Below are 24,319 nucleotides of genomic sequence, written 5' to 3'. Positions count from 1 at the left end.
TGAGAAGATTTCTTATATTACACACCTTATAAATGGCAGGCTGGAAAATAGGAAATTTATCCTATTTGTGGAAACTGAACTAGCAAGTTGAAATCCATGCTCAAATTATTTTCAAATGAAAAGTCAGACTTGTCAGGAGGCAATATTCTCTTTCACATTAAAACACTGTAAATATAACAACATTGGCTTATCACGATTTTATATTAGTACAGAAATAGGATGCTAAAAGATGCACATGTTCTTCATACAACTTAATGAGCCAGTATTTGCATTTTAACCCCTCAAGTGAGTCCAAACACAGAAGATATCTACTGTTAAAAAAAAACCAACCACCCAACCACACTGATTTTTCCATTATGCAATTATATTTTTCAAACAAAAGTATAATGGATTCAAAATACATTAGTATGTGAGAAATTCTTGTAACATAAGGCCAGTCAACTATCTTTGCAGTATATAACATGAACAAAGCCAAGTTTGGGAGTTGTATGACTGAAATAAAGGAAACCCCAACTCCTCACATAGGCTCATTAAGGAGCTGAACCAACCTAAACAGATACTGCTAATTTAATTTAAAAATTCTTAATCTTGAGCTATAAGAACTTCTCTTCAAGTATGCAGAACATACACACAGGACATACATACTGTGGGCTAATACCAGAAGAATAAAAAGCAGAAAAGTCATATAGAATTGCAAATGACAACAGTGCTTTATATCATGAGCATTTGTTCCTCAATGTTTCAAACACATTCTAAAAACAAACATTCTTTTTTTAGTAAGTTTAAAGAGTATCTGAAGTTCAGGAAACTTAGGCATTATGTCAAGTGGAAGGAAGAGGAGCAGAGAAAAAAAATTCCCTTCAAAGAACCATACATAACCCACGAAAAACCTGGGAGTGGATACAGACAAAAAGCAATTTTTGCCCTTACCTGTTATTTCAGGAGGCTACACACAGCTATGCAAGCAGAAACCTCCTTTGGGCACACTCTGTATCTGCACTAGGGGCTCTGCAAATATAGCTAAGCCAGCTAGGCAATTGTGGCACAGTTAATTGCTTTTTATCAATCCACTTTCTCTTCGAAGAGAACAGATCCTTCATTTATTACTTTGCAATAGAGAACTTTAAGTGATTTTATTAATTCTAAAGAAAAACTTCATAAAAAAACCCAAGCAGACTACAGAAAATGCTGGTAATGAATTCCCAGTATCCCAAGTCTCAAAAGCTAGAAGTTAAGCCAAACCTTTTAATAAAAAAAGAGGTTAACATAGCTACAGAGATACGTTAACTCATACAGACCTGTTGTTACTTTTTTTCTGACATATCAGCAAAGTAGCCTATACTGCAACCACAACACAGCTGATTTAGCATTTCTGAATTAGCTGAGCAATTTCAAAAAACATATTATACCATTTTTCTAAACAAATTATAAATGTCTTTAATTAGAAATGAAACAGTTCTGGAATATTGCACTACGTGATTTCTAATGCCAATAGTACAAGTTCTGGAATATTGCACTACGTGATTTCTAATGCCAATAGTGCATGTTTTAACTGACTGAAACTCACCTCCAGGATTTTTAAGCTTACATCTCCTAAACCAATAGTTAACTTCAAAAAAAGATTAAATAATTTTCTATACACAGCATTTACAAAAAAATAACAGCAATATAACTACTACAAAACAAATTCAGAAACACAGAAGAAAATAAGACACTCTGAAATAAAATGGGCTAAACACAGAGTGGCTTGACTGAGAGGTCACAGAATCAGGCAAACATTACTGTTCACTCACGTTTCAGGCAACCAATTCAACAGGCACAGGTTAACAAGTTTACCTCATAAGGATTCACTAGTTCAGACAGGTCCCATTTCACACTACAGTCCATCACACAATGTTCAGATTTGTCTGAAACTGAGCTTCAGAAACGTACACACACCCCCAGTCAGTAAACAAGCGAAGTTCCATTGGGTACATCACAAAACAATGACATTTCCATCCCTCACGTAAACCTTAATGGATTAACTGCTTAACAGAACAAAAACCCAATACTGAGCACATTAAGGAAAGCAAGTTATTTCACTTATTGTATTCCTTCAAAAATATTATCTTAAATATGCCTTCATCTGTGTTTGGCTCATGAAATTCTCTGTCAGTCATGAAGGAAATGTTTCTCTTCATGCTTTTTCTTTTTGGTTTTTCCCCTGTGAATTAAGTATTCTGTGTACAATGCATCTTTCAACAGAAACCCAGGAATTACCCTGTTAGGCTACCTGCTCACAAAAAATAAACATGACCAAAACACCATACTATTTGGAGACACATGAGAAACTGCACCTTCTGAGTAATTTTGAATTCCTTGATTGGATTTGAATCAGTACGCTACCTCCACTAGAATTATCCTTAACATGCCAAGCCTGCTGCTAGGAAGGACCTTGCCAAAAAAGCATTCCTTCTCTGTAAAACATAGAATTCCAGTACTTAGAGGAATCATTGTATTATTTTTATGATCTTCATGTATAAAACAGAATGCTTTGCAAATCTGGCATATCAACTTCCAAACAGAGAAAGACCTCAGTTTTACCCACAGCAGATCCCCATTAATTAAACCTTAAAAACATAATGTTACTCTATAGGTCAAATTTCTTTAGGAAGTTTCTGTGTTTCTCAAAATCAGTCATTCTCATATGTCAAAGGCTGGAAGACTCTGATACTTTGGGGTAATGGCCTTTTAAAATTATCATAGCAAATTATTTAATCATGCACACACTACACACATATTCACTGCACTCATTCATTAAATACAGTATCCTAATTTTGTAACAGAAGACTGCAGAGACCTAAAGATTTCTTACCTACACTTTGTTAATGTAAAAATAAGCAAGCTAGGTGAAGTCAGTCCCCTCTGTGCTCCATTTCCCAAATTCTGATTTTTCCCACAGGCCACTCAAGAACCAGTGATGTGTTAATAGCACACTGGAATTAGTTATATGCAGAGAATGGGAAGCTTGTAGGAAAGCAGCACAGAAAGAATGTAAAAATACTCCAATCCACCAGCAAATGTTATGGTGCATGACTTAAAATACTTAGCTTAGTACTAGGCTTTTCTTCTCATATTGGTACTAATCTGTATTATGGTAGTGCACAGCTGTCCTGCTTTCTAAGTGCAATATAAAGCTATAACAAAAGGTTTTCTACACTCAAATGATTTACAGTGTATGTAGCTGAGAGTTTTATATCTTGAGTTAAAATACACCTAATCTGAACTAACAGGTTTATAAAAACCTGTACTCACCTTATTAAGGTCAAGTCAACACACATTAATTGTACAGAGTATCCTCAAACACTTTCAGGACCCTTACATTCTGGGAAAATACAGAGCTGTCCAGAGTAGGTCAGTGTTTGCTGCATACTGAAGAGTTTTCATCTTAAGACTTGCCCCTTACAATCACTGTGCCTCAAACGAACTACATTTTCTTGACAGACTGAAACCAGTGTCAAAATAGGAACCTTTAGCAAAGAGATCAGATGCTCTGCTATTCAGAAGATTTGATCATAAATTTCCAAAACACATGCTGCAATTTCTAACAGCCATTACAGCATTAAACTTAAAATAGTCTTTGAAAGTCCTACCTAACAAAGTGGGCCACATGTTTCTTTGAGGAAGTCTTTAGTATTTCTTCTGTTGTATGAATCTGTTATATGGGCAGATGTATAGACAAATACGAAAAACAGATATTATGTTGTTTTCTTTTTTTCTGCTAAGTTTTTTTACTATACAGATTAAATAATTACTTTTCCACTCATTCTCTTTTGATCTTCAGAACGTCATTACTTTGTAGACTTTCTTCACTCCAATCCAGTATTTTTGAGCACAAGATTAATTATAAGAAAGCGCTTCTGTCATTTCTTAAAATAGATTCTGAGTGGGAGCACATGCCATCATGATGCTGTAACTCATCAGGAAATTATGATGCAGTACCATCTTATTCTGAAGGCACCTGCTAACTAATATATGGCCAAGGTCACATCAGCACTTATGTTTTTCAGGACTGTTTTCCTTATCAGATTAAAAGAAATCCAGCAAGCAATCAAAGACAGTGTGTTTTTTCAAGAAGAAACAACAACAATAACAAAAACTTGACACCAATCAATTTCAGTTTTGCATAGAAGCGCCACTACCAAAAATATTAAGATACAAAAAGATAATTGTGAAAATAGTAAGTGTAGCTAATTAAAAAATGCAGTGAACTACACCAAGGATTTATTTATCAAGTAAAGCAAAAAACTGAGGTGAGGAGAATAGACTTAATATTTTATTTCTTTATTCTTTTTAATCATATAGCATGTAAATAAGGGTTTGGGGAAGAAGGCTAGGAAGAGCACCCCCAACTTTTTTTCCTGCTTGTTACAATCTTCTTAAAGCCTACACAGATCATTTTTGTTATGGGAAGACACAGAACAAGACTACGTCAGAGAAACCGTGGAAGCAAAACCTTCCTAACTAAAACAGGCAGTTATTTTTCTTTTCTTTAAAAAAATATTTGTTATTATTTAACTTAAACAACTGAAAGGAAAACCTGATTGTCCAGCAACTTCATCCCCTCAGATGTATTAATAAAGCTTCCAGGCTGGGTGATCCCAGAACTTTCTGAATACGAAGATATTTTCATTTAAATGGCAACAAAAACCAGTGCTCCAGCTATTACAGAATTCAAATACTTCATAAACACTCTTGATTTTTTTCCTCATCTGCAGAGCTTCTGAATCCATGGTAGCATGTAATAAATGCATTTTTGCATACAAGTAGAATTCAAGCCCTCATGTCCTATACAAAGCAATCCAACAAACACCACAGGATTTCCCTAGAAATAGGGATAACACATGCACTTAATTTTTCTGGTGGAAACTTTATAGAAGACTAAAGCTCCACCAAGACATATGCTAAGAGGCTCATACACATAGTAACACAGAGGTTACACCTGTGGCAGCACACATGCACCCTGTGAAAGGACAGTGGTAGATGCTGTGTAAGAGCACTACAGGGTGCACAAGAGTCTACAAATGGCTTAGGACTACCAACCCAGAACTTTTCCTGTAGATCCATACTGGATTACAGAAGTACCACAGAGGCAAGGAACTTGGGTTTAATTCCCTGTTAGCCTATGGGGATTCAAACACACTCATTTATTTTGCAGAAGAGTGCTTTAATTAAGAAACTAAAAGGCTGGATGGTGACAAGCTTCTTATCTGCTAAAGCTAGGTAACTACCCAGCTGAAAATTAAAATGCTGTGGCATCCAGACAATCAGCAACAAGGATCACACTGCAACCTAACAGCTGGGGCATTCAACTGGGAGAGAAGACCTAGATTCTAGTCCCTGCTCCATGGACTATTTCTGTTTTGTTACTTGCCCTCTAACAGGAAAGAAAATGCAACAATAGTTCAAAACGCAAAGATTTGAACCCTGTTCTATTCCCTCCCACTGCATGGTCCAAACTGCTAATTTTAAGATACTGAAGCATCACCACATCTATGTCTCTTTTTGGATCTAGCCTATGAAGTGTTACAGAGACTTGTTTGATTGACTATTTATATCTCTCTTCAGAAATACAAGACTTAGAATTTGGGCACCTCTTCAGCCATGAAGCTTTTTTAATTTCACAAGTGTATGGCTAGGGATGTAGCTCTTAATAGCACTGCTCCACAGAGAGAATAAAGGCAACGCATTCCATTTTAAAGAATATTTAAAGCTTCTTCTACTTTTAATGCAGCATTCACTGGAGCAACCATAATATCCCCAAATGAGTATTTGCAGAACTGGATCAACAGAATATTCTCTGCTCTCTGGAGCACAAAAACTCTAGTAAATCCACCTCACAAGTCTAAAGCAATGACTCAACACTTTCCTCTGCCCCCAACATCCATCATCACATTATGTTAATGCTTACATGCTTTCAAATACCGCGTGAAGTTAAAACTACTAATGGTGCTTTGCATCTTCAACTTCTCATCTCAAATTCTTATTCCTTGGAGCAAGGAGGGATGCAGTCAGAAGTAAAACCTCAGACGTAAGAGGAAGGCAAAATATATCACTCCATGTATGTTATTTCCAGTAGATTAGCAGTGCCTCAGTAAATTAAGAGGTTTGCAAACCTTAATTATTAAAGAAATATACAGTTCTTACTCTTAGAATAGTATTTTTACTGCAAGTCTGTCCTTTAGTTTAGTGACTGCGTTTTAGCCCTCATCCAGAAAGGTAAAACTTTGGTGATACTGATCATGACAGACTATGAGGAAAATCAAAAAGCCTCTTGACTATGTTAGAGCAAAGTATACAACAAAAATTACATTAATACTTCTAATATACAGAATTGTACTTCTCTGAACTAGCTAATTTGAACAGACTGGTGAATTGATACAGACCTTTGTTTACTACAGAACAGATAATCTAAACTACTTCTACAGAATTTTAGCTATTCGGCTAACAAATTATATACTAAAGTATTCTGTTAAAAAACTAGGGAAACAAAGAGAATGAGACCAAGGACAAAGCTGTGTCCATGTAATGCTTTCAAGATATCTGATCCTGGTTACTTAATGTGAAAAGGCTTAGTAAGAAACAATATTCAAGCACAGAAAAATCCTAAAATAACACTCTCTTTCAACACAGAAAATCTGAATTGAAATAAAATTATTATGTGTGTTCTAAGAGCATCTCTCAACTGCTAAATTTTGGTTTTAAAAATGACCTGTAGGCCCCTGATGCAAGGACTGTTATGTAAATATTTAATAAATGACATCTCATTTAATACTCAGATTGACTGCAGGCTCTAGGGATATCTAACATATATTACATTATAATAGTTCTGTAAGTAATTCTTAAATAACCAACAAGTGTGTTTTACTAGTAAGCCATATTTTAAGTCAGGCTGGAGTAGCCAAAGCTAATTACAAGAGTGAATCCAAGCTAATACAAGAATCCAAGTTTATTCAAGAACCTCACATATCAGTTTAGTATCAGTTCTTGTCCTCAGAGACTTAAAAAAGCATTTTTTTAAGGAAGTAGCCTATCTCGCATATAAGTTTTAAGACTTCCTCTTTACCTGAGAATTTGCAAAGTACTTACTTACATAAAAGAAATCTGCAAAATGTATAAATAAAAAATAATGTATGTTGGCAGAAAGAACTTCATACAGATTTACACAGCGAGCAATGCTATCAGTCACAATCCAATATCTGAAATTACATCCAATATAGAATAAATCACAGAACAGTGACAAGCCGTGCAGTACTGTGAGCTTTAAACATCTTTAAACCACGTCCTTACTCAAATGATCTCATCTGCACACCCCATAAAAGGATTTTCTTCAATTACATTCACATAACATGGTTAAAAACCCAGTCTGTATCTTAAGATGCATCATCAGTGCACAGTAATTGACATTAGATAGCTGTGTAACAGCCCAGAGGAACATTACAGACATATTACATTGACTTAAATGGAACTAACACAGTTAAAATGCATACTTTTTTTTCCTACGAAAGAAACTCCTTGAAAGTATGGAAGCTGAATTTCCATTTCTAATTCCATTGAAGGGACAAGAAAAGGAGATGAATCTCCAAAGGCTCCTGAACAGCTATAAAAAGCTAACACATGCAAGAAGTAAAAATGCTATTCACCAATTGTAGGAAAACAATTAGCCAACAATGTAAACACACAATAGATGTTTCTAAGTGTTTCCTCATCCTACAGGTTGTATACCCGAATCTATGGTAAAGCCACACAGTGGGACATTGCTTCTTTGCACTGATATATAAAATGCCTGTATTCCTGAAGAAAGGGGGCAGATGGATGAGCGGAACAAGCTATAAAATTTCTTATACGTGCTTTTTGTCTGGCAGAAGGCCCCATACAAAGGCAAACTAGACTTTTCTACCTGTCTGACTAACAGGTAGATAAAAAAATGCAGCAGAACATAGAGCCCAGCCTAACAAAATCTACTTTTTACATGGAAATGACTGCCTTGGTAGGGGGAGAGCAGTGGATGTTGTCTACCTTGACCCCAGTAAGGCACACACAGCTTTGCTTCTCTTATTAAACTGTCTTTATCTCAGCCCACGAGTTTTCTCACTTTTGCCTTTCTGATTCTCTCCCTCATCCCACGTGGGGGCAGTGAGCAAGCGTCTGGGTGGGGGCTTAGCTGCTGGACAGGGTCAACCCACCAAAATCACCTTCAGTGATTTCTTTCAATGACTTCCTTCGTACTGCATTAAAGCAGTACATACTCGAGATATATCCTCCTGGACAACAGACTACTTGAAAGTTCGCTGACTGCAAAATGAAAGAAACACAGCAAAAGAAATGAAGTCTTGAAAGAATCAACATTAACACCATGGGAAAAAATGATAACATTTACAAATAGTTATATATGGAAAACACATTCTTCTCAGACCTATGCTGACAAAGGAAAGATGGAGCAGGAGAAATAAAAGTATTTCATCCAGTTGCCTAAGTAGTCATTCAGGAATGTGAGGCAAAGTGGAAGAGATGCCTTGTCATCTATCAGATAAAAAAAAAAAAAAGACGTGAAAACAAAGGTAATGATGAATATTGACCTGATAACCTGATAATGAAATCCTAAGATTCCAGGAGACGTCAACTCAAAGCAGTTCCAAACAAAAAAGTTCCAAGAAAATGAACACTTGACATTTGGTAGAAATTCTGTAAGAAAACTCTCAATCTAGTTGCATTCAAGAGGTTGACTTATTCACCTAACACCAAAAATAATCTGAATAAGATATATGATACATTTGATCAACAAACTCTGTATCAAAGGAAAAAAAAAAAATAAAAAGTAAACAACACTGCTAAGAAAGATTTCAGTATAACTTGTCATAACAGGCAACAAAAGATATTACTGTCAGTCCCAAAGGAAGTATGCCTTTGTCAATTCACAAAGAACTAGACTTACACAAGAACAGAAATAACAGTAACTCAAAAGTATTTTCAATACAAAAATAGCAGAAAAGCACTGAAAAGCCATTTCCAGTATTTAGCCAGCACAATTTAAACCAGATCCAAAGATGAAAAGTCAGACATGGAACAAGATGACAGCAAAGGAATCTGTTGGCCTTAGTTCTTTATCTTCCATTGTTTTTAAAGAAGAGCTAAGTGGTTTTTTTTAATGCTTTATTCTCTTGCAAGCATTAAGAAAGTAGTGTGCTCAAGCATTTTGCTTAATGGTGAGGAGGTGAAGGGAAAGAGGAACTGCTGAAAATCTTGGGAGTACTTTTTTTTCTCCCCTCCTTTTTTCCAAACTTTTCTTTTTTGTATCAGTTGTAATAGGAGCCATAATTAAATTCTGAAACCTCACAAAATACGTCATAGTTCTATACAGGTTAATAAAGAAAAGTAATTAAAATAAACAGAATCTAATGTTCTCCTGAAAGAAGACAAGACATTAGTAAAGTCAGAGCAGATTCACAGAACAACCAGACATCACCAGAAGTAGCACAATCACTTCAAAACCAGGAAGCCAATCATTTAGTATCCAAGAAAAAGAGAAATATCCCACAAACAAACAGCATGTGCTTCTGTGAGCATAATTAACTGAATGGAAGGCAACTGAGTTTTGGGCCACTGTACGTAGCCTCAGGTCACCGACTCAAATTGCCGACAGTGGACAGAGGGTGGTGCACAAGGCTACCAGATGTGATCGTATCCATTCAGTCTTTTTAAGAGCGTAACTTCTGATTTTTCCAAGTAAAATTTGATAAAAGTGCACTGCAGTAATAATACAAATTCTGAGGGCCTGACAACAGTATATTCCCTAAGAACATGGGGCACTAATGCCTTGGCTGAAGACCAGTTTTTCTCAAGCATTATTACCAAAAGAAAAAATCCCACCTTCTTTCTACTGGCAGCAACTTGTTCCCATCTCTACTGTGTGGGCACAAGCATTTACTCATAGTAAACCGAAAGAAATTCATTGAAAACTAGCTTGGCAAAATACTATCATCTGGATCAGTTCACATTTCGTTCACCATATATATCAACAATTTTGCTGTGATAAGTGAGAGCTCATGGACAGGATTACTCCTCTAGGTGGGATTAATTTCACCAGTAATAAAATGGAGTAAAAGGCAAATTTATCATAAAGAATTGCTAAAAGATTCAATATTTGTCAACTTTGAATAAGGCTTAGTGAGGGATTTTTAAGGAGAGACTATTGGGATTACAAACATTTGGTATATTTGGTTTATTTCTCTATTCTTTTTATAAAAAGAATTTCCTAATTTTGCCCTTATTAAGTGACACGTTAAACTCTTCTAGTGAATGGGACGCTTGAAGATACCTACAGAGGCATGATCATAAAGCACACAAATCTTTTTCCCTGTTTAGCTGGTCTGCTTTCTATTACAGCGTTTACACCTCATTTGTATAACCTCAGTCTCTACATTCTTTGCTAGAAGCTATGCTTTATAATATGGTTTTGATTTACATAATGTGGCTACCAGTCCCCTCTATACTTTCTTTTTCTCCCACTTCCCGTAAAATTCCATTTTTATTATTAATCTTTAACTTTTTCTTCTAGAAGGAGTGGTTTTTAATGTTAGGATTGCTTTTTCAGTCACGACAGCATTTCAGCATTTTCTGCTATTTTAAAACCACACTTCCACTGTATAATAGTATACTTGTATAATACTACAATATATAATTCCATCTTAATACTGAAGATGCTACTTACAGTACAACTTACAAAACTCAGTTTAGCTAGCTACCTTTACCTCCAAGCACTGCATTTGGATGCCAAAACCATGGTCAATACATAACTAGTAGCCTTGGAGACCACGGAAACATACAATATTGGACAAATGCATGGACCAGCAGGCTTCTAATTTGCAGTGAAATAAGACTTTAAATAAATGCACATGGTCCAATTACCACAATTGCATAACTAAGCTATCTATCCGCCTTCTTCATCCCAATCCCTCCCCCTTTTTAAGGAAAAATCAAGAATCCCAAAGCCTGACTTACCCAACTAGCTGATGCCTGTGACTGGCTGTTCAGGTTACCTCCATCACATAGGTAACAGTCTACTCAAGAGAAAGGTAATGATTCTGTTCAGGTCAGCAAGAAGAAGGTATGCAGGACAAAAGTGAAATTAGAAAATGATCTTGCATGCAGATGTTTTAAATAGTTGGTGTACAGACAGGTGTCCAACAGAAGAAAAATAAGTCAATAGTGTATCAACTGCTATTTTGTACATATCAGGTTAGCATCCTCAAAGTTAGCATATTAGCTAATCTGACTGGTAAAGATATGCTTAGAAAAAATACACTGAGTCTAAGTAAGATGACAGATTGAGTGGTGCCAAAGAAGTCCCTCAAGCAGAAGGCAAATTAGATCTGGAAGAAATGGGTAATTTGTCTCATATATATATATATATATGATTATTACTTTATATATAATATAATACATGTTTATGTGTGTGTATATATAATATATGTATCTAGTATATATAATATGTATCTAGTCTTCAAATTATTTCTGTCAGGCATACTATAGTCAAGATAGTAAGTTAGAAAAACTAAATGTTAGAAGTTTCGACTATTAAAAATTAACACATTCATATAAAGAGACCCTACTTGCCTGTAAATGCATAACATAGTGTTCACCTTTTCCCAAATTTAACACTGCAGAAGTCTAATGTTCAGCTTTTCTAGTTACCTAACACATGCAAGTTACCAAATGTTCAGCTCTTCGTTAAGCACAAATGCCTAGCATAGCCTTCATACTCACCTAGCTACTACACACATGAATCAAAGAAGTTTACATACAAAATGGGAAAATATATCTTGACTTAACCCCTCCTCAAAATAATTTTCTACAATAGGCAAATCCTACACTCCCTTCGCTATGGTTTTTTCCTGCTTGTTATTCAGTAGAGGCAGTGTCTTTACTTGTCAATCAGTACAAGCTAGCAAATACCACCGAGAGGATACCTGGCCTGACATAGCAACACTTGCAAGAAACGAGACACTTAGATAAAGGAGCATCAAGACTATCTTTTGAACTAATGCAAGTGAACTACACAAAATCAACACATGACTACATCTGTTTGAGGCGTATCAGAAAGCAGAAGTCCCATCTCCCACCCTTACCTATCCCACCTGTGCAATCCAGCCCCTCCCTCACACTGGCACTCCTCAGGTCCCTTGCTGAGTTGATTTAATTTGTTCAGGCTGCAGAAAACTAATCTCTCAAAAAGAAGAGTAGTTTTCCATTAGGTTAGCCAGTTAAATTTGTTTTGCACAGAGTGAAAAATGGCAGGATAGAAGAGTACTAAAGAAAGAACAGAGTCTAAAAAATTTGACAGTAGAGGTAAAAAATTGCCAGCCTTGCTCACCATTCACCTACTGGAGCAGAAGTCTGCAGAGCTCAGTGCTGAACCAGATCACACAGCTGACTCAGCTGGAAAGGATCCCTTTTTCCTGGCAGGTTAAGTTTCAGCTGTTTCAGTTCCCTGCCTGTACAGCCACACAACAGGTTATGCCAGCACAGCGCAGTATGACAGTGAACAAGCAGCAATGATGATAGAACCATGCCCACAATTCCACAGGGCATAAGATTAAACCTGGACAGAGTCCTGTTGGGCTCTAAAGCAGTGACCAGTTGTAGCAGGCTGCACGGTACACCAGAAGAAAATGATCTCCGAATAACACAGCTTGAGATGTTGTGAATGCAGGAAGCTAAAATCCCTGACAAAGTGCTGCATGTATTTTCTTAACAGACAAGTCAGCTAGTTACAGGAAGGGCCTGTTCACACTAAGTGTTAGCGTAAACATGCTTTTTCTGTCATTTCTTCATCTATAGCTTTTATAAAAATTTGTGATTGTGTGGCTTATTTTGGATATTTGAAATACTTTTACATACTACTGATTTTTACTTTAGGCTAGCTTAAGTTAAGAGTAATTTCAAGGCTAGTTACCAAAAGGTGTCTCTCACATCTCTTTAGGTACTTTCTCCAGAGTATCCAAAGATTCAAAGGATGTGCCCTTGTGCACATCACCCTCACAAAATGCACAGGAACAAGAGCCGGTATCTTTCCGGACACTTTCCACCATGAGGAAAGCCTCCTCAGCGCTACCCACTGGAAGACCTCTCTGGCACACACGAGAACTGTAGGAAGCACATGCAATTCTGTGGAGGCAAAAAATAGCAAATATTGTGTCTATATTAGTGTTTCTGTTTGGTTCAAGAGTGTGGCTTTAAAGCTACCTCCTGGCAGTCCCCAGTCACCATACTTTGATTCACACTGCAGAGAAGGATCAAAGCACAAGTGCTGAATTCATTTTGGACAAAACTAAATGAGATGTACTCCAAGAGTGCACCTAATACACTCCAACCAATACTTAGAGTTCACTCCATGGGTTTTGAGCTAGCATGAAGCAAAACACCATGAACAGCATGGATATGAAGCCCCCAGTACTAAGTGGTTTGCTCTACAAATCCGTTTCTCTTAGGCTGCACTACTTGCTAGCAGAGACTTTACTTAAATTGAATGAAATCACAGAGGGTAAGCTAACTTACTGAATTACAGTCAAAAGACTTATGTAGATACAGCACAAAAGCAAAGATTTTTTTTTTTAAATTGACTACTTATTGTTGCAGCATTGAGAGAGCACCTAATTATCCAAATATAAAGAATTTCTGCATCTGCCTGTTTTTTTCTGCAATGGCTGCTAGTTGGAATGTCAGCATCTAGGGGGTTAAGTTTAAATTTATGCTTTGAATGAATTATAATATATATTTTGCTATTGCCTCAAATGGCTCCAGGCTGATGTTTTCACAATATCTTAAACATAGAGGAAGCTCTTGAATGTGCCCTAATTGTTAGATACTTTCTCGATGCTAATGAGATCTCAACCATTCATTTTAAAGTGTTTTTTGTCTGCACATTTTTCATATGCACAGCTGAATTTACTTTCCAGAGGCTGAAGTACAGGTAGAACATTTTTAGCACAGGTTTTTCAGTGCAGAAAAAGGATACTAGGAATAATCTGAATATGAAGACTTTCTAAAATTATTGGGGAGGGTAGCAGAAGCTGCTACTATTCTGGTAAGAAATACTGAAAGTTATTACTATTTCACATCTAAAATCTCCCTTATGATTTGATGAGTCCTCACAGTATCTTACACATAACAATAACCAAATATAAGACAGGCTATCAAGGAATTAAGAGATTTTTCTAATATTAAGGATAATCCATGATGTCCCAGTTTAATGCTATACAGAAATTTGCCTCAGATGCCTTTTCCAGAAAGATGTTCTGTTCATCAAAGCACTCAAAAAAAGTCTACTTGAACCCTTTTCTGACAAAACAATGGTGAAATGACAACTACTATTTTCACTAATTCTCTTTGATCAACAGCCAAGCCCAAGAGAAAAGTCATGTACCAAAACCATTGTGCATAAACTAGAGCTATACCCTTTGGAATAAAGAAATAGGAACAGGCAGGTGAGCATCCTTGAAGCTTAACGATCACAGGAAATTCTTCAGCAGTTGATTTTTTCAGCAGTTGCTTTTAACATGAACTTCAGAGTTTCCATTTTGATCTTCGATGCTTAGAAAAAAAGTCTGAGTCTCACTCAGATAAGAAGGTCCTGCACATTGAAGACACTAGTGATAGTTCTAATTCTTACCCTGCTCGAATTTAACTGGCAAGATCAGACCTTAAGGTTTTACAGCTTACCTCCCTACTGTGAAACACAGCGTGTTCCTAAAAAACAGATGTCAGAATAGCATTATATTCTGGAGCAGTTTAAATACACACAACTTGAACCGTATACATCTTACTAACATGACCATTCCCAACTTCCTGAAGCTCTGTGCCTTGCCTTCTGTCAAAAGAATTATGCCACACAGCGCTACCCTGTAGTCACATTTACTTGAAAAAGTTATAAGATTTCTCTCAAAAATCTCAACACCCTCTTAGAGTCTCCTGGTTTATTCTACATACCTTTTACTGGTTTCTTCTTTTATTTTGCTAAAGAAATGCCAGAACAAATGTCTGCATGTCCAGAATGGTTTGGAATCCCTCGCAATGGGAGGTTAGGAAGGAAGGACATTCTCCCTGCAGACTTTTCAGTCTGTATGATTAAAGTGATCACTAAAAAAGCCTACCATCAAATATATTTTACAATAACTAGAAGCACCTTCATTCAGATTTAGGTAAAGCTACTAGCTAGAGAGTTATGCCTCATTGATCTACTATATACATCTATCAAGGCAAAGGAACATCACCAGAGTGACTAACTGAGAAAGGGTTCTTTCAGGACATCGTAATGACAGTAGGAGAAAGACCTGGAGATTACAAAAACATTTCCCAAAAACTCCACTTTATATACAATTTGTTCTAAAATATTCTCTAAATTTTCTTAAAGTATTAAATCAGACAGTAACAGCAATGCCGAAGTTTTAATCAGAGGGAGTTACACACGTATGAGCATCTGTTGCGACTTTCTCCCAGCATCTCTGGAGTTTTTGGAGTACTATCTACAGAAACACTTTGTCCCTGCACTATCTTTTAAAGATCTGTTTCACAACATTTTTCCTCAGTATGCTTAATTTACAGCTTATTTTTCCAAGGAAGCTGATTTTGAGGATCCTTGATTTGCTGTAGGCTTTTTTAACATCTCCCCCTGAGTCTTCAAACAACTAAAAAGGAAGATGAAACTAAAAAAAAAAAGAGGAAATGAGAAGTACCTGTTCCCTTTAATCTTTGTTTTTTCTGCTTTTTCAGGCAACAACAGGCATTTTTCTCACCAGATATGTACTTACTTTTAGGCATCTTGCTGCTTTCTCCTGATTTTTTTCTGAGATGAAGATTCTGACAGGGACTACATAGTAAGCCTTTGGCTTCTCACCATCTACACTGCTATGCCACTACCCTACAGCATATGAAACAACCATGTGAGTGGGAAACTACCTAATATCTATTTGAATTCCTGGACATTTTCTTCTTCCAGAAACATACACTGCCACCCAAACTTTCCTAAGACAAGATTTGCAAGTACCTAGGTAAAAGGATACATACCTGCCCAACACCAACACCTTCCCTTTTACAGGCTGGTCTGTCTTCATAATCCCATGAAAATTGTTTCAGGAAGGGGTAAGAAATAGCAGAGTAGGAGTGTATTGATTTGCCAAATTCCTAATTAGTGCCACATTTAGTGTCTTTTCAAGAATTACTGGATGAAGGCTTTACAGACTTAATCTCAGGTCTTGCTATCAATCCCTCCCTAAATGCCCTATCGCAGGGCATTAAAAGCAGCTTGCTAAGAGAAAAGGGGGTGTTATTTTTTTTAATGGCAATCTCTGTCTATTCCATCATTTGCAGAGATCCTAGGAATCTTCCCCTTCCAAGTCACATCTGCAGGATACTTCACTGCAATTCATTTTAATTCCTGAAGATGCATACTGTTCTTCATTCATACAGCTTCCCATAAAATGATCCTGAATAACAGCTCACTTCCTAGATTTCAGTATGAATTTAAATCCCCCACAGCATACATTTAAAAAAAAAAGAAAAGAAAACACCAGCAAATAACAAACAAAACCACACCATATACTTAAATTTCTACTTCCCACTTTTAGGTCTCAAAAGTCACATATGATATAGAAGAAAACCAACAAAATAAATACAAGAAAGATTTTTCAAATGAAAAATATTCCACATAGATTTTAAATTCCCTGCAATATACAGTACAATGAAGAAAACTAAGAATTTCATAACCACACAGTAAGTACTCAAAAGCCCAAAATACATTATAGTTCAAAGCCCACATGCATTCTGCTTCTTCACTCTACTACATAGAGTATATACATAAGTGATATAATTCAATTAGAAAAGGAAAAAGTATACCTGAGAAGCATGTGTTTCTATAGTTGTGGTCTTAAATATGTATGCAGTACTTAATATATTACTCTATTGGTTTACCAACACAATTTGTATGTTGAATACATAATGAAGTATCATATTAAGTATAAAACTATTAAAGATTACTGTTCTAGGTAACTCACTTGCATATGGAGCTTAATTAACATTGAGTCAGTTCTTTCAGGTCTTGGTATACATCAAAAAACACTTCACTGCTCAAAAATAGATTTTGCAATACATAGCTATTCACTAAATCACTGAAGTCAGCCAGTGGAAGTTTTGCTATTTATGTCATAGTGCAACGAACAGACAATGCATTTTATTCCTTACAAAATACCATTAATATCATTCACCCACCTTGCAATAGTAGGATAGAGCCCTGTTTTGCAGGATTTTGCAAAATGTGCATAGAAGAAGATTATTCTTGAGGGTTTATGCTAATTTTTTTCCACTTGACAAGTAAGTTGGGCATAAAATAGGCCTCAGTAAATTAGTATGAAAACAAAACAAGCAAACAAAACACCACATACAAATCTCTTACTTGCAAAATGAGATTTTCTAAGATAACTGCCTAATTAAGCGTATCTTTCCCAAGCACTTTTTTTATGCAATTACTGGTCCTTGTGAACTTCAACTTACTTTCCTCAATTGTTTTGTGATTAAAAAAAAAAAAACAAAACAAACCCACACACCTAAAAGGCTATGCAACTTTTTTGTTAATTAAAAACACCCCACATAAAAAAGGCTGCTACCTGCTCATTTCCCATATGGTTATTACCCTCCTATTGTCCAAGAACAGCTTTTTTAGGCATTCTGCTAAACTTTCAAGAAGAATTCTGTCATATGCAAGACTACTAATATAAGACCATTTCAATACAAGTAGTAAACAGTTGCATGCTACGTCTACGCATAGGAACAGAATGTAAATTATTTCTTTTATTTAATCTGCACTTCAAGACCTTATAAATATCTAACAAGCTAAAATTTGTTCTCATTCTCAGTTATCATGTCCTCCTGTTGCATAATACCAATCTCACAAATGGCCAACAACAAAAACTATACTTGCTTATCTCAAAAAAAAATTTTTTTTAAACCCTATCAGCAAAACTGTTTCAACCATTAGAATAAGAAAAAAAATACTTTCCCACATATTCAAAATAAACTTTTTTAGCTTGAACAACTGAAAAAGCAAAGTAAAAATCTTAACTTTCACTTCACAAAGGCACTGCACAGCAAACTGCTTTCAGTTCAAAAGAAACAGTATCATAGCAAGCAAATTAAACTGTAAGTAAAAGTCTGCTTTATCAGTGAGCTTCCAGTCACCAATTTTTATTCCACACTGCACATTGAAGAACAGGGGGAAAAAATCCATGACTTTCTTCCTATTTTATAGGTAAGGTAAAGGTTCCTATTGAGCGCTGTTAAACTATAAAAAGGAAACTGGACAATTGTACAGATCACACTCACTAGACAAAAAAGCTTATCATCATAGCCATACCAAAAATCAGAAAGAAATCCTTTTGTGAAGACTTACAGCTACAAATGGCAAAGAGGGAGATCTCCTAGTTTCTATGGCTAAACTCAATGCTGTGACAGCCTTACAGTTGGGAAAGGTGAAAATCAATGTTGCTCAGAGTCCAGAATGTTTTACTCTTAATGGAAGTACAGCATTTCTCTACTTCTAGAACTCATTTGCTGAACTAAGCTTTTGGAAGAAAACTAAGGCTCCCAGGAAAAGCTACTGAATTGAATCTATGTTTTGAAGACAAGTGCCCAATAAGATGTAGGTTTTGAGAGAAAGGCAGATCACAAGCAAAAAGCTAACCAACTTCAATTTAGACAATTAGGGCTATTTGACAATAAGTCCTAGCAAACTTAATGTCAGTCCTTACCCTCTCACCCACACCTCTATAAGAAAGTTTACAGTAACTTCCAATGCATGTCCAAAACATGAATAGCATCACCACTGAGAAAAGATCTTACAACTTGCATGCTATTAATGAACAGTCTTAGAGGAAAGCTGTCAGAAGGTACCTCATAAAGTAGAAGAGAGGCATATGAACTTTTAGTTGGAAAACCAATAGCATATATATTTCTAGAACAGTCTGACCAACAAATAGTGACACCCTAAGTATTTTGTTCCCCATATCTGTCAAAGATAATTTTTACAAAACTTTTACATCGGTGTACTTCAGATCTGCCCAGGTAATCTCTTTGTTTGGATGATATTCTCAAGTAGACAATGCCCTCACTGTCTGAGAAGACTGCTTGCTTCCAAGTGATAAATTCAGACACAATGTGTATGCCCTGTGTTATTTCAACAAACTAAATGGCCTCAGACACTTGAAGATGCTAGTGTAATCCTTCACACTACAGTGTTAAGAGGCTAAACAAGGTCTGAGGTTACGCATTCAGAAACCTTTGTTATGCATTACTGCGTAGGCCCATGGCAACAACTATCATTCAAAATGTTTTAATCTTTACTTAGAGGAAGAAAGGAAGAATAAAGTACCCGAAGAAGAAATCATTAGTCAAGGGTTGCATTTTGCCAAAACCTCTTACTCCCTTTAATTGTAAAAACGTTTCATAAAGGTGAAAAGCTGTATCACCACTTTTTAAGCAGTACTAAAAACAGTAAAACTATCCTGAAAAAGAAAGCTAGTCTGAAATTTTTGTTTTTAAAACAAGCAAGAAACAATACAAAAAGAGGAGCAAAGGCAGAAAATGCTGTTTGTGTTTGGTGATGACTCTTTCTCACAGACCTACATCAAAAGCAGACAAACACTGAATGAAGATTTATTAGCTAACCCCAAATTGGACAAATTTTTAACAGGAATATTCTGAAAAAAACATGTAACAAAACATCAAGTTTTGACCAGCTACACTAGATGCTTACTGGACAGAAAACAAGAATAGAGTTAAGTAAGAAGAAAAAGGGGATGGAGAGGAAAAAGGACAAAATAAAAGAGCAACCAGAGAAAGCCAGAGTCTCTTTTCCATCAGGCTAGTGGAGATGGCAACATCGTTTAGATCTCTCTGGATGGTTCTAGTGAAGGGTCTGCTTAGTCCCTCACACAACAACAAAGGTCACAGATTATGTAACTTACCAATGTCACCACCAGTGACGGATGACCTAATATTGATTCAACTCTGGGCACCGCACACATTTTCTTCCCTTTTCTAGCTAACTTCAGCATTACGAAACTCTGTACTTACTAATCCAGGTTCAATATCCTGACACCAATGGTAACTGATTAACAACCATTCTGTTAGAGATATCCCAAACATGAAAGGCTTGCAAGGGGCAACCAGAATAATTCTGTATCAAGATTTGTATTTTACTAAAGAAGCATTGGTGCAAAACACCGCAGACAGAGCACGCATATAATCCAACCTTTACCATAAACGTAGACAACAATGGTAGAAGGGAAAAAACCTAGGTTTGGAACTTAAGTGAGCAGTATCTTTAATCTGAACACTTCATTAAACACTGGGGCTGAATATGACATGTTCATGGTTGCATTCTTTTCACACGTTGCAAAATGTCTTGAAATGATAACACACAAAGATTAGAATTCAATTTTCTATCCACAAACTAGTGAGACTTCTTCCTATTCACATAAGACATAACCCTCTAGTTTAGAACAAGTTTTACAGTTTTGTAATCCATCATTGTTTACTTTTCCTCCTGTTTCAGTAAATAAGCTTAACTCTACAATTTTCTGTATAGACTCAAAAATAAACATGAATGACATCTGCAAGTCAGCAGATGCTGTATACACCGAAGTACTTTTCCAAATTTCAGGAAGACAGTCCTTTCACTTCGAGAAAATGTCCTAATTAGGGACTCCATTCTTCTCATTGACTCTTAACTAAAAGACCTTGACAGCTTGGATATAAAAGAAGTTAACAAGTAAATTTTTTTAAAAAACAAGGTGCTGCATTCTGCATAATTTTGCATTTGAACACAGTAAGTTACCTTGGCTAAACAATACGCAAACTTTCTACTTCTCTAATCCGTTGTACCTATCTTAATTTGCCACAAGTGAAGAAAAATACATTTGTTTCTAGACAGGAAACTAGCAACATACACACAACACAAAGCTCTACTAAGCAAAACTAAATACAATAACTTTCTCAAAACAAAACTGAATGCAATGAAACTAAGCTACATGACAAACATTGTTCACTCTGTATTAATATACTCTGGAGCCATGTGCATCAATCTCGACAACAGACAAGACTAACAACATGCCCAAATAATTTTTTTATGTCCTTATTTAAAAATAAACATACAACTTTATTCCGAATTAATTCAAAGGAGTTACTCCTAAGTAAATTTAAATTCCATCTGAATATTACCATAGGGTACAATAATGGTACTTTCTAAACTGAGTATACCAGGTCTAATAGGAACATAAATCTATATGCCTGTGCTGATAAACCCACAAGTATACACTGCTAACAAAAAAAAAAAACCCAAACATATGGCTGTGATCTTAATTAGAAAAGCTAAAGAAGTAACTTTATGTTAATTATCTAATTTCTGATCACTCAGCTATTCTAAATGATTAAACCAAAAAATAGTGCTTATACCTAACCTTTCCATTCCTACACTTATTCCTTCATACACCAGCCAAGAAGCAAATATTAGTTCATTTCTGTGAGAAAAATTCAGAAGAGTTAATTTTTAAATTTGCTGTCTTTCCACAGCTCAAACAGCAGAAACAGCGAGGGGGTCTAAACCCCGCAAAGTACAAATATTCTCTTTCAGGGGTTAAAGGAAATGCCAGAGTGGAAAATAATCAAGTTTGGCCAATTATAAGATATTAAAGTAACACATTTATATAAAATTTTATTTCACGTCTACAAACATACACAAAAAGGGGGCTAGGAAAATTGTTAGAAACCAAGGTGTCCCCTTTCAAAATGGAAAATAATTCTTGCAAAATTTTTCAGCCTGCAATCCAAAACAATGGCATTAAGGAGGAAAGGGCTAAAACTGTTCTGTTCGCTTATGCCTTTTGGGTTTCCTTTAAAAAACCAAAAAACTAAAGTCAGGCCACATGCTCTTCTCAATGGAATTGCAAATTCTGATACAAAGTTAAAAGAGTTTAATAGTGCTCAAACAGGATTTATAGTACAAAATAAAAACCTATGTATTCTGAAAGATTATCTGAATCTATTGTGGGGCTTAATCATTCTTTCAACGATTGTAACACCGTAGGTATCTGGTACTGCATTCTGGGAACATTTACAGGTGACAGTTATGACAGCTCACTGATCCACAGAAAATAATAATTCAAGCTACACACCACGAAGTTGTCCAAAATACGCAAAGAGCATTCTGTTAGCAGACACCTCCTTGTCACTTTAACTTTTACAATAATAGGTAATTGCACGCATGTCCTAGCTTTCAGGAACAAAAGCTACAAACTCCCCCAATGCGACTTCTGCATCTGGTCAAACCTGCTCTGTCCTTATTAAGGATACGACGGCCTGAAATTTGGAAGCAACGGTAAGGATTCCCACTTCTATTAGACCGTGCTTTTCTAGCCCTTTACCGTCAAAAGAACCTCGCGGCCAAACGCCTCCCAGGAAGGGACGGACTCCTGCCCCCGCGGCACCCCCCCCACACACACCCCCCCCCCCCGCACCCCGCCCCACACACACACCCCGGCGGCGGCCGGCGTTCAGCACCCGGCGGGTGAACAGCGCGCGCCGCGCCGGGGGCTCCCCCCGACGGCCGCCCCGGCCCGTTTTCCGAAGGAGGCGTGAGACGGCGGCGTTCGGGTTAAATATCGCTGGGTTTAATAAATAACTCTGGGCTTAACTCCGGGCCTCCTCTCCTGGGAAGGCACCCCCTTCCACTCCGAACATCTTCCGACTCCGAAACGTGCTCACAACGCTGCTTTCCACGAACAGTCATGCCTTCCCCGGCTCCCGGTAAAAGCTACTGAGCTTGACGTGCAAAAATTCCACTAAAATCCCTCGCCCCTTCCTTCACCAGAAACGCTGTTTACGCCCTTATACGCTCGGACCCCTCGGGGCTTCATTGCTGGGCGTACCGCGCTTCCACCGGCGTGCCGAGCTCCACGGTACACCGGGATAACCGCAAAGCCCCCCGCCCCCCCACCGCAAAGGCCGAAGAAAACCCGAAGCCTGCAACACGCGTACTGGTTACGGCTCTAGGAACCATTCTGTGCAACCATCGCATGTCATGTGCCAGGGGTTTATTGAAGGATCATCCATGCGCTATGAGCAGCGGCATCATACGTGCCCTCCTCCCCCTCCCAACAGAGAGCACACCGGCACACGCATCCCCCCCCCCCCCCCCCCCGAAAGTAAAGGCCTGGGAGGGGGAGGGGAAGGAGTCAACCTAAAGGTGTCTGCCGTGCGGAGCGTGCCACGCTCAAAGCCATCCCCCGGGGCAGGCAGCTCAGGCCGCCTTCCGCTGCCGCCGCCGCTGCCGCCGCCGGGGGAAGGCAGGCCCGGCTCCCGCCCGCGCCGGCCGCAGGCTGCCTTCTCAAACGCCTTCGCACTCAGAGCTCCGCCGCGTTCGGAGGAAGCCCGGCGACGCCTCGACCCCCGGCCCGTCCCTTTCGGCAGACGCCCACCCCCGCGCTCCGGTCCCCTCCAGGTGGGTTATGCCCGGGCCAGTCCCCCGGGCTGCGGCGCCCAGCTGCAGCCCGCTCCCTCGCCCGCTCGCTCGCTCCCTCGCCCGCCTGCGGCAGCGGCGCCCAACGCCCCCCGCCCGGCCGGAGCGCCGCCCCCACGTCCCCGTCCCCGGGCCCGGGCCGAGGCCTCGACTGCTGCACGCACGGCGGAGCGGCGGGTCCCTGCGCAGCAGCGGCGGCGGCGGCGCCGCCGCCACAGGAGACGGCCACCGGGGCAAACCCGCGGGGCGGCCTGACGGCGCGCACCGACTGGCGACTGGCGGCCGCCTCCCGCCTCTCCCCCCGCCTCTCCCCAGCGCCGTCCCCGGCGGCGGCCCCTTACCTGTGAGGACCCCGACGCGGATTTGGTGGTCGTGGTTCGTTAAGATCATCCCCTCAGACGCCATGTTTCCCGGCGCAGCCACCGCACTGACAGGGAGCGAGCGGGGGGGGGGGGGGGGGGGGGGAGGGGGCAGGAGCGCGAGAGCGGCGCGAGCGCAAAGGGGGAGGAGCAGGAGCGAGCGGGGCGGGGCCAGCCCGAGGAGGGGCGGGGCGAGCGCGAGCCGGGGCGAGCGGATACAACGGAGCGGAGCGGAGCAGGGCACGGCGCGCGAGCTAGCGAGCGCGAGACGAGCGTGCCGCGCGCGGCCCAGGCAGTACCAATCTAGCGCCGAGAGCGCCGGGCCCGGCGCCGGTTGCCGCCGATCGGGGCCGGC

At 38.6% G+C, this 24,319-nt stretch overlaps 1 protein-coding gene across 7 annotated transcripts in view; it reads right to left on the bottom strand.

The window, feature by feature from the left end:
• Positions 1-24,066, bottom strand: part of GPHN (gephyrin) — a 316,516-nt gene extending 292,450 nt beyond the window's left edge. For all 7 annotated transcript variants that reach the window (XM_030040768.2, XM_030040830.2, XM_030040792.2 and 4 more), the window contains exon 1: positions 23,947-24,066. In XM_030040768.2, the coding sequence (XP_029896628.1) occupies positions 23,947-24,010 (64 nt within the window). In that variant the 5' untranslated portion in view covers positions 24,011-24,066. The remainder of the gene's footprint in view (positions 1-23,946) is intronic.
• Positions 24,067-24,319: the final 253 nt, after the last annotated feature.

Source organism: Aquila chrysaetos, chromosome 2, assembly GCF_900496995.4.
Source record: "Aquila chrysaetos chrysaetos chromosome 2, bAquChr1.4, whole genome shotgun sequence".
Lineage (NCBI taxonomy): Eukaryota > Metazoa > Chordata > Aves > Accipitriformes > Accipitridae > Aquila > Aquila chrysaetos.
This window is presented reverse-complemented; position numbering and strand designations above follow the sequence as displayed.